The following is a 12,566-nucleotide window of genomic DNA, read 5'->3' as shown; positions in this document are numbered from 1 at the left end:
TCCCCGTAACTTAGCGGTTCGGCAAAAAGAGACCGATAGAATAAGTACTAGGCTTACAAAGAATAAGTCCTGGGGTTGATTTTCTCGACTAAAGGCGGTGCTCCAGCATGGCCGCAGTCAAATGGCTGAAAAGAGTAAAAGAGTAAAAGAGTAAAAGAGTATTTCATTAAAACCTACCTTCATAAGGGTGCACACCAAATTCTTCAGGAAATGTTACAGAGCAATCGGAGTTGACTTGGAATGAAAACGAGGCAACAGTTTTGATGAGCGAGGAAAAGAAGTCAGCCATTTCAGGACAGTTGTTGAAAAGAATGTAACGATCTTGACGGTTAGTAAAATATGTTTCACTAAGGTTGGCACTACAAAAAAAAAAGTCAAAGAAGAAAAAAAACAAAGTTTTAATGAGAAATTTTTAAGGCCATTAAGACAATTTTGAAGTCAATGATCAAAATGTTGACAACATAAATAATTCCCAAACTGTTAATTTCATTTATCATACATTTAGCACAAGACCTGTGTTCTATAGATATATAAAGAAGACTGGGGAAGATATGGAGAAAGTGCTGAAAACTGAAGCTTGAGAAGAAGAAGACAAAAGACAAGTGATATTATCATTTCTGCTGAGTTCAACTTTGCTTTACGCCCTTTCAAGGTTAATAAAATAAAGTACTAATTAAGTACTGGAGTTGATGGTATCGACTAATCCCTTCTGAAAACTGTTGGCCATTTGCCTAAATCAGCCATCATCATCATCATCATTATTATTATTATTATTATTATTATTATTATTATTATTATTGTTATTATTGTTATTATTGTTATTATTATTATTATTATTATTATTATTATTATTATTATTATTATTATTATTATTATTATTATTATTATTACTACTACTACTACTACTACTACTACTATTATTATTATTATTATGGCGATGATGAACTAGCAGAATTGTTAATATGCCAGACAAAATGCTTAGCGGTATTCCACCCATCGCTACGTTCTGAGTTCAAATTCCGCCAGGGTTGACCTTGCCTTTCATCCTTTTGGGGTCAATTAAATAAGTAGCAGTGAAACACTGGGGTCAATGTGATCGACTAGTCCCCTCCCCCAAATTTCAGACCTTGGGCCTATTGTCATTTATCTTTTCCTTGTTTCAGTGATTGGACTGAGGCCATACTGGGGCACTGCCTTGAAGGGTTTAGCTGAACAAATCGCCCCCCAGTACTAACTTATTATTATTATCATTATTATTATTATTATTATTATTATTATTATTATTATTATTATGACATATTTCCTCTGGGCTTAGATAGGACACAGAACCTCATAATCATCATCATCATCATTTTTTAATGTCTGTCATTCTACTTATTCTACTATTCTCTTTTGCCAAACCGCTAAGTTACAGAGAATAATAGACAAAACAACACTGCTTGTCAAGCAATGGTGGTGGGATAAATACAGACACAAACACATATATGATAGGCTTCCACACAGTTTCTGCATACCAAATCCACTCAGAATTATTATTATTATTATTATTATTATTATTATTATTGTTATTATTATTATTATTATTATTATTATTATTATTATTATTAAGGCAGCAAGCTAGCAGAATTGTTAGAGCACCAGACAAAATGCTTCACAACATTTTTTGTATTCTGAGTTTAAATGCCGCCACGGTTGACTTTGCCTTTCACCCTTTCATAGTTGATAAAATAAGTACCAGCTGAGTTCTGGGGTTGATGTAATCAACTTACCTCCTCCCCCACCCCCAAATTTTCTGGCCTTGTGCCTATAGTAGAAAGGATTATCATTACCATTATTATTATTATTATTATTATTATTATTATAGACATCGCAGAGTATACAATATTGTGAGGTTGTTGATTGAAGATATTATGTCTACCGGAGGTTTGTTTTGTTTGTCAAGTCACAACAAAGAACTCAGATAGACAGCATTTTATGCAATATGCATGGAGTTCCAAGTAATGCCGACTTTTGCAATACATCTATATTCTAGGGTATTTCTAAGGTTTACAGATGTTTTTTCAGACTGGGTGGTATTGAACCCAATGCTCTGATGACAAGCAGTGAGCTGGAGAATTGTTAGCATGTCAGGCAAAATGTTTAATGGCATTTTATCCATCTTTACATTCTAAGTTCAAATTCCATCAAGGTTGACTTTGCCCTTCATCCTTTTCGGGTTGATAAAATAAGTACCAGTTGAATACTGGAGTTGTTGTAATTGACTTACCCCCTCCCCTGCAAAATTTTGGGCCTTGTGCCAATAGTAGAAAGGATTATTATTATTATTATTATTATTATTATTATTATTATTATTATTATTATTATTATTATTATCATCATCATCATCATTTAGGCAGTGAGCTGGTAGAATCATTAGCACACTGGGCAAAATATTTATCAATATTTCGCCTGTAGCTGCATTCTGAGTTCAAATTCAGCCAAGGTCAATTTTGCCTTCATCTTTTCAGGGTCGATTAGATAAGTACCAGTTATGCACTGGGGTCAATGTAATTGACTTAATCCCTTCCCCCAAATTTCAGGCCTTGTGCCTGCAGTAAAAAGGGCTATTATTATTATTATGTTCTGAGTTCATTTCTTGTTTGAATCAATTTTGCCTGTCATTCCCCCAAGGTCGATAAAATAAAGTATAATTCAAAGATTGGGGATGGTGGTATTAACTAATTCCCTCCCCCACAAAACTACTGGACTTGTGCCTAAATCTGAAGCCATTATTGTTGTTGTTGTTGTTACTGCTGTTTTTGTTTTCAAATCAGCAGGTCTGCTTATATCCGCTACAAGAACAAGTATTTAGCTTGCCAATAATTACCAAAACTTATGTAAGATATGTTTTTAAACAAAAATTCCCCTGCCCTTTTCATCACAGTAACAACAATAAGGAGAAATTAAAATGAAAAACCAAAGCAAAAGCAAAAATTATATAAATTAAAAGAATAAATGAAGTTTTCCATGGAAAACTACTTCTATCTCCCCCAATTAGCAAAACCAACTGACTTTTATATATAGTCACTCTTCCCTAAATACATACCCCACCCAACACAACACACACACACAAACTTAAATCCGTAAAGCCATGAGTATATAAAATAGATAGATTTAACAGCTGTAAATATTTGCCTTCCTGGAAGAATTTGTTATGCATATCCTTCACTTCCTTCCTTAATAGCTTTGTCTTTACATATTCCTTTCTCTCTCTCTATCTCTCTATCTATCTATCTATCTAGCAATCTATCTATCTCTCTATCTATCTATCTATCTATCTATCTCTATCCTCACTCTCTTTCTCACTCTTAGCTAATATTGCAGACGTTACTTAAATTATAAAGTTAACAGGAACAAACACAAAACAAAGCAGAAGAAAAACAACAGCAACAACAAGAACAACAATTAGCAGAATCCAAAAGAAAAAGAAAAAGACACTGGAGGCATCCTTAAGAATAAGGTTAAGGGAGTTTACCTGATGATTTAGATAGGTAATTTTGCTATTCAAAGAAGCTATTCACTTGATCAGGGCTTTTATGCTTTACATGAAAAGATTATGTTCAGAAATAGGTTTGGAAGAAATAATAATCGTAATTCATACTAATTTTGGCACAAGGCCAGCAGTTTTGAGGAGAGCGGGTATGTCAATTACCCTAACCCTTGCCCCCTGCTCCAGCATTTGGAGTCGTACTTTATTTTATCAACCCTGAAAGGATGAAAGGTAAAAGCAGCTTCAGCGAGATTTGAACTCAGAACATAAGCAGTCAAAAGATATGGTACTTAGCATTTTGTTTTAACATACTAACAAGTCTGCTAGCTCACAACAACAATAACAATAATAATAATAATCCTTTCTACTATAGGTACAAGGCCTGAAATTTGGTGGGAGGGGACTAGTCGACTACATTGACCTCAGTGTTTCACTGGTACTTAATTTATTGACCCTGAAAGGATGAAAGGCAAAGTCAACCTCAGTGGAATTTGAACTCAGAACATAGCAGCAGTGTGCTAATGATTCTGCCAGCTCACCACCTTCATAATAATAATAATAATAATAACAACAACAACAACAACAACAACAATGCCAATGGTGGTGGTGGTGGTAGCAGCAGCAGAGAGGAGGAGAAAGGCGAGAAGGAGAAAGGTGAATAAGGGGAGGAGGAGGAAGAGAACAGATGACAACGATGATGACAACAGAAAAACAAGAAAAATAATAACTTCATTTAGAATACACCCCCAAAATCTAAATATTTTTGGTGATGATTCTATTTGATTCAGGCAAGGTGGACTTACTGATAGCATGATGATATTGATTCCTCAAGCTTTTACTGTGCCATCAAAGACCAAAACAATATAATGATTTCATTAATAAAACTTTGAATCCATGACCAAATGAGAGCAGTACAGAACACTGCTGCTCTCATTTGGTCAAGAGAAAGGAGGGGTGGGTTGAACTATTAATATATATTTCCCGAGCGTCATACTAATATATACTTTTGTTATTTACACCACCTGTCCTCGTCTGTTGTTATTTTTTGTATATTCTCCCATATATATATATATATATATATATATATATATTATACAAATTATTAACAAGAGTACTCAAAGAGCACAAACCTCCACCAAAGCAACACCAATGTCCTCTCAACAATTAGCCGGAGATGATTTTTAAAATGAGAATATCTGAAATAAACTGGACTGCTCTCACAAATGAGAATACTAAAAATGAACCTGATCGCTCTCAAATGGAAGAATAATCCAAATACATATATATTGAGTGAGAGGTGAAGGGAGAGGAGATTGAATATTAATACAGTGAAGGAGAAGTAGTGAGAGTAATAGTCATAACTGAGAAAGAGTGAGAGAAAGTAATGACAATGAGAAAGATGAAATGAAGTAGCAAAGAGAGAACTTACATTAAGAGTAGCTGAACTCTTCACAAACACTGTGGAGAGCTCAGTCACTTGTATGTTAATTTCATGAGCAAGCTGTTTCATTGATCAAATTAACTGGAACACTCATTGTTGTAATTGATGGAATGCTAGTATATAAGTATAGTGAGGTCTCAATAATTTAAATAAATATGAATGGAGAAAATACAGGGTAAAGAAAAAGAAATTTAAGGAGTTTTTCCAGGTATAAGAAATTACTAACTCAACTGCTTATGGGGAATGAACCAGTAATCTTAGTATCAAAACTGTTAAGTCAACCACTACCAACCTACAAGAAGCCAGGAGACAAGTAACCTATTGTGTAATGCTTATCAGATATTTGGTATAAAGCCTCCAAATAGAAGTTTTAAATATATTCCAAAGACTTCTCCTGTATCCATCATATTGCAACCACCACATGACAACAACAACTTTCGTTTTTAGTTTCAGAGTCGGTTCTAAATGTTTCCTTAAAAAAATTCAGACTAGATCATAAAAGTTCAGATTAGTTTTTGCTTTTTGCTTTATTTTTTTTAAGAGAAGTAACAGAAGTAACAATGATCCCATAGGGTGCTTATAAATTAGTGTGAAGCAGCACAAAGGTTGGCAATGCAAGCAAACAACAGATGTTCAGAGGTTTTTCGTGGCTTGTTTGAGATCAGTGATAAGACAGTCATATTACAACATATTAAGTAACTAAGTAACTTTTCATGGAGAACATTAAAAGACTAACAGAGTAGAGAGGAATATAGTGAAAATAGCAAATATAACATTATTTTTTGGTTCTTTACATGAATATGTTGTATATCATTACTCAACCATTTCTACTTTCTGATATCACTGTTTCAATTTTTCAATTAGGCCTATTTCACTTCTTGCTATAGTTAAAGGTATAAACATCATAACTTCTACTTTTCCAGTTCATAAAAGCAGACAACAAAACTCAGGCTTCCTACCTATGTAAAAAAGAATCCTTATACTCATTTCTTAAGCATCTTCATCCATCCCACTTCCTACTATAGGAGTTTGAGCATCTTCCTTTCACTGTTCTTTATATCAGTGGTTCTCAACTAGACTCTGTTGTGGCAGACATCCCCTAGTGAGAAGTGAGCTGTTCCACTACTGATAATTAGTGGACAGACAGGGTCAGTCAGTGAGGTACACTGTTTGGGCCAGTCACACACATGACAAAATAAGTTGTCATAATGTGAAACATATCAGTGTCGACGAGGAGTCGGACTACACGCAGTGGCAGATAAAATACAACACAGATGGACCGTGTAAGAAGACACAACTACACACAGTGAAAAATTTTAACTATACACAGTGAAAACTGCACACAGTGAAAAATTTGAAGAAGGCATAGTCAGGTCGCTATGTGTTAGTAGTGCTACTGGTAAACAATGTAGACTGGTACTACCTGCAGCATTCTGAAGAGAAAAATAATTCTGTGTGGAAGAAAAAAATAATAATAGTAAATCCCATGTGAAGGATTTAAGTCAGGTCATTATATGTTAGTAGCACTACTGGTAAACAATGTAGACTGGTACTACCTGCGGCATTCTGAAGAGAAAAATAATTCTATGTGGAAGAAAAAGAAATGGAAAAAAAAAAGTAATGTGTGAAATCCACATGTTGTGTAATGTTGTGTGTATCTACACCTTAAGATGGTTGTACATTTACTACAAACCAGATTTGCTGTTGTTTAACCCCAGATTAGGGCTGATTGAGAAAACTTATCATCAAAGGTGTTCCAGCTTCGACCATCCTGTCTTTTTGTATATCTATGGCTATATTATCCAATGTGTTCTACTTTTAAAAAAAGAAAACAATAGGTTATGATCCGAGAAAGATTTAGCTGCTATTTATTATAGAGAGATCACATAGAGGCATCCCTCATTGGCTCACCACACCAAGTTTAATTGTTACGGTCAGTTATTAATTTCATTTACTCTATTCTTGCTTTTATCTTTTTGATATCATCCTGCCTCAAACCACCTTTGGTTCTATAATACAAATTTCTTGTTTTAACAGTTATTCAAATTAAAACCTTCCATCAAAATTCTATGCGTTAATTTATCTTCTGAGCACCAAATTAATAATGACAAGGTTATTTTACTAAATTCTTCATGGTTTTCAAAATTAATTGATACACAGCAATTGAGAAAGAGACATATTAAGACAAATGTTGAAACTACCATTTACACATACAACTACCATTTGCAGTTCACATATTATCAAACAGCACATAAACATGTGCCAAGAAGGAAACCTCTACATGACCACTCAGTCTGCTAGAAATATTAGTCAAATCTCCCTAAAATCACACCTTACTAACTTTAAAAGAAAAGGAGAGAAGAGTACTTTTAAGTACACCACCACCACCACCACCAGTCATCCTCATCATCATCACAATCATCATCATCATCATCATCATTTTAATGGTAACAGTGGCATCATCATCATTATCAGCAGCAGTGTTTTCATAGTGGCAGCATCATTGTCATCATCATCATCAAATACTACCTTGTTCTACCATGCTTCTATGAGCTAAAACCATATGTTTCCATCGCATAGCAGGGGTACACCATAAGCACTGAAACAGATTGTGCTGGATGATGTAAGGGAGTAATACTTGAGTCAATGAAGAAGCTTGTGTGGTCGCTCAGCTTTTAAGAAATAGCAGTTAAAAACTCCTTCAAATCATACCAGCTTAATAAAAATAGAGGACACGACAAATAATGTAGTCTAAGATATATATATATATAAAAATGGTGAGATGGTCACAACTAGAGTGTCTTTAATCACAGAACAGCTCAATTAAGGATTCAACAACAACAACAACAGCAATAGCAGCAACAAAAAGATGGAGATGACAACAGAAGAGGCATCAGTCATGATGACAGCAACAGCAACTATGAGTAAACCTCACAACCCATTTTTTGTAAATTAAATGTCAGAGGTTTACTTCACACCTGCTGATAATTACAGTTACATCAATTTGATGCCACATGAAATCTGTACATTTAGATTTCAAATCAATTTCTCTCTTTCTCTCTCTCCTCCCTCTCACTCTCTCTCTCTCTCTCTCTCTCTCTCTCTCTCTCTCTCTCTCTCTCTTTCTCACACACACACACACACACACACAACCTTTCTTCCCCCAAACTGCTGCAGTTTCTTTATTTCCATCCCATGATGTATTACGTACACTGATCTGTACTTGAGCAATTACTATAGCACATCAGAATTTTTACAAGAAATGGTTGCTAGTTCCTCCATGCCTATGGGGGCTACAGAGCATCCCTTTCTCCTTTTCACAAGAATAGGATGTTCTGCTCCCCTATAACCCTTCCCATAGTTCAATATAGTCAATTCAAAGACAGACAGACTGAGATGAATTTACTTTACTGTTGATTGGTATTTTGTCAATTCCAGAGGAAAGAAAGGCAAAGTTGACCTCAGTGAGATCTTAACTCAGAACCCAGTGAAACAGGACAAATAATACTACAAGACATTCTATTCAATACCCCAATGGCTTTACCAATTTTTCTTGAATTGCAATTTGTCTGTGTATGGCTTAGTGGTTAGGGTGTTGGACTCACAATCGTAAGATTGTGGTTTCAGTTCTTGAACTAGACAATGCATTGTGTTCTTGAGCAACACACTTCATGTTGCTCCAGTCCACTCAGTTGTAGAAATGAGTACCACTAGTGGATGCATATCACTTAGTGGTTAGGGTATTTGATTCACAATCATAAGGTTGTGATTTTATCCTTGGACCAGGCAATCCATTGTGTTCTTGAGCAAAACACTTCATTTCACATTGATCCAGTTCACTCAGCTGTAGAAATGAGTTTTGCCTGAAGAGGGTTGGGCTCCACCAGGCTTTCTTGCCCAAGATACGCTGCATGGCTGCAATGCCCCAACGACCCCAAGAGGTCTTGTCTATATGTTTTTTACCTCTATACATAACCTTGCCATCATGGAAGAGGTGGTTATGCAATTATCCATTCATATATATGCACACACATATACAACTATGCAACTATCCTTTCATATATATGCACACACATATACACATGTACATGTGTATATCAATGTAACACAATAAAAAATAATGAAGAAAGAAAGCTTCTTACAATGCAAAAAAGAAAATGTTTAATAACCTTTATATAAGTGCAAGTATAGCTCTGTGTGGTTAAGAAGCTTGCTTACCAACCATGTGGTCTTGGGTTCAGTCCCACTGCATGGCGTCTTAGACAAATGTCTTCCACTATAACCCCAGACTGACCAAAGCCTTGTGGCTAGATTTGGTAGAGAGAAACTGAAAGAAGCTTATTGTATACACACACACACACACACACACACACACATGCATGCATGAATGTATGTATTTAGGCAGTGTGTTACATATCCCAGGGCACCAATAAGTACAGGTATAAACCTGAACTTTTGATCTGGACAGAGTAACTGCAAATTTCTCAATAGTTCTCTTTTTCACTGATCTTCAGGTTTATGCTAACATCTACTGGGCAGCTAATTTCCACTACTGTACACAGTTTCTTTTCTCTATCCCAAATCATTATATCAGGTCTGTTGTGCTTACATTTTATTGGGGTCTTCACTGGGACATTCCACCAGTACTCCTTTTTATTATGAGTGACTATAGCTTCTACCATACTGTGGGTTCTTATTTCTTTGTCCTCGGGGTTATCCTTCTGACGGATTTCGTTATAGAGTGTCCTAGCTATAACATCATGTTTCATCATTAGATAATACCATGATGACATTTTCAGACAACTGCTTATGATGTAGGTAATATCTTCAGTGTTAACTCCACAAGGTCTGCATCGGTCGTCACATTTTACTGATTTTCCTACATCAGGTACTTGGTTGGTATTTCCTGATCCTGGATTGCAAATGCATACCCTTCAAAGTGGCTATTGGTTCATGATAAACTGCTTTGATGATCAATGTTACTATCATAATGGAGCTTTCTACTAACATATCCATGCATAGTCTTCTACTCATATAGGCTCATCCTTTCATCTGATGATATGTTGCGGAAGAATCGTGTGACTTCTTTGAGCATGTATTCTAGGTTATCAGACAAAGATTATTGCTCAAGGAGCTGCCTTCCAAGTCTTATGATGTTATCAGCTTCATGTATGCAAACTTGGTCAAGGGATGCACTTGGTTAAAAGATGTTGCCAAAGGGATACGGTATTCAAAGGCATTTTGGATCAATGTTAAGCCTCTCTCTCCTTGTTTTCATTTTAGGTAGGGGTGGTCTATGTCACTGTTTATATGAAAATTGTGTGTGCTTGTTAGTATTTTTGGGTTTTCACATCAATGTGTCTCTCATCTCATCAAATGTCAAGCAGCCCAAATGTTGTATGTATGTATGTATGTATGTATGTATGTATGTATGTATGTATGCATGCATGTATGGTGTTGATTTGTTTACATCCCCATAACTTAGCAGTTCAGCAAAAGATACTGTTAGAACAAGTACCAGTTAAAAAAAAAAACTAAGTACTGGTCTCTCGATTTGATTGGCTAGTGCCCCAGCATGGCTACAGTCCAAAGACTGAAGTAGGTAAAAGATAAAAGATATTTTGAGTACAAAGTCTCATCAGAACTAAACAGTAAAGAAATGTTTGTCTGTACAATACTGGCTATGTTGATCTTTGATACTGCAAAGACTCACATTTCTTGATAATGGGCCTTTGTACCTGAAATATATAAAGATTATGAAAATTTTTCCTTTTTGCATTGTAAGATGTTCTCTGTCTTCACTAATTTGTTATTTTACTTCTTTATCACAATATTTTAAGCAAGCTACAATACTCTTCTTTCAATGTTGCACACTTTCATAATAGCATTGACCTGTGGGTAGTGAGATAAAATTTGTGGTTTGTGATGGACATTAGTGTAATGCAAATTTAAACATCATTTCTTTCTCTGGAATAAAAACTCTATATTAGGGGTTCTCAACCAAGGTCCATCTGGCCCTTGAGAATCCATATAAGATTCTGTTGTTAAAATTTATGCGCAATACACTGGTTTACTCTGCAATACATAAAATATTCTAAGAATTTTTTTTTATACAATTCCTAACAATAGGCGCAGGAATGGCTGTGTGGATAGGCACAGGAGTGGCTGTGTGGTAAGTAGCTTGCTTACCAACCACATGGTCCTGGGTTCAGTCCCATTGTGTGGCACCTTGGGCAAGTGTCTTCTATTATAGCCTTGGGCCGACCAAAAGCCTTGTTAGTGGATTTGGTAGATGGAAACTGAAAGAAGCCTGTCGTATATATGTATATGTGTGTGTGTTTGTGTGTCTGTGTTTGTCCCCGCAACATCGCTTGACAACCGATGCTGGTGTGTTTACATCCCCGTAACTTAGCGGTTTGGCAAAAGAGACCGATAAAGTACTACGCTTACAAAGAATAAGTCCTGGGGTCGATTTGCTCGACTAAAAGCGGTGCTCCAGCAGGGCCGCAGTCAAATGACTGAAAAAAGTAAAAGAGTAATATTTAATTATAAAAATGCCCCATGCAGTGTCATGTAAAAGCACTCATGCAGTGCCACATAAAAGTGCCCATGTGATGCTGCATAAAACCATCCATGTGGTGCCGTGTAAAAGCACCCAGCACACTCTGTAAAGTGGCTGGCATCAGGAAGGGCATCCAGCCATAGAAACCATGCCAAATCAGACTGGAGTCTGGCACAGCTCCCCAGCTTGCCAACTCTGGTCAAACCATCCAAACCATACCAGCAAGGACAACGGATGTTAGATGATGATGATGATGATGATGATAGTGATGATGATGATGATGATGATGATGATGGTGATGATGATGATGATGATGATGATGATGATGATGATTGAATAGCTAGGCGGATCCATCCAAGTAAAATAGGCTGCAGCCCGGGTTCGAACCCAGCCATAATAAATAATAATTGTTTGCTTCAGTCAATTTTGAAAATAATGGAGAATTTAGTAAAATAACTTTTGCCATTAAGCTGGTGTTTGGAACGTAAATTAAAATGGAATTCTGATAGGTCTTCATTTAGACCACTTTAAAACAAGAAGCTTGTATCATAGAACAAGGGATTGTCCCAGGTGGGTTAGTATCAAAATAATTGTTATTGTTGCCTATATCGTTGTTTAACCCCAGGCCTGATCAGGCACACTTATAATCAAAAGCATTCTGGTTATGACTACATCATTACTCAACATGTTTTCTTTTTAAAGACAGCAGTTTTATCATTCGGGGTGAATTTGACTGCTATTTCTAGCAAGTCAAGCAGTCATGTAGAGACTCCTTTGTTGGCTCAGCAGTGAAACCATGTTTATAAACAGTGTAGAAAATGCAAAATAAACACACGCACATAGAGTAGAACAGTGTATATATATAATAATCCTTGTATCTTGTATATATGCTTTCCCTGCTACTGTAGGAAATTAGTAATAGCATTATGTCTGTATGTAACTGATGAAAGATTCACAGCTGTACACTATTTGCAAGACCCACCACAGCATGCATATATGAGTGCACATGTATATATATATATATATATATATAT

At 35.8% G+C, this 12,566-nt stretch overlaps 1 protein-coding gene across 4 annotated transcripts in view; it reads right to left on the bottom strand.

Moving 5' to 3' along the window:
* The window catches only part of LOC106874019 (CDP-diacylglycerol--glycerol-3-phosphate 3-phosphatidyltransferase, mitochondrial), a 290,546-nt gene that overhangs the window by 55,846 nt on the left and 222,134 nt on the right, over nucleotides 1-12,566 (bottom strand). For all 4 annotated transcript variants that reach the window (XM_014921579.2, XM_014921577.2, XM_014921578.2 and 1 more), the window contains exon 5: nucleotides 178-359. In XM_014921579.2, coding sequence (XP_014777065.1) covers nucleotides 178-359 — 182 coding nt within the window. The remainder of the gene's footprint in view (nucleotides 1-177; nucleotides 360-12,566) is intronic.

This window comes from Octopus bimaculoides, chromosome 1, assembly GCF_001194135.2.
Source record: "Octopus bimaculoides isolate UCB-OBI-ISO-001 chromosome 1, ASM119413v2, whole genome shotgun sequence".
NCBI lineage: Eukaryota > Metazoa > Mollusca > Cephalopoda > Octopoda > Octopodidae > Octopus > Octopus bimaculoides.
This window is presented reverse-complemented; position numbering and strand designations above follow the sequence as displayed.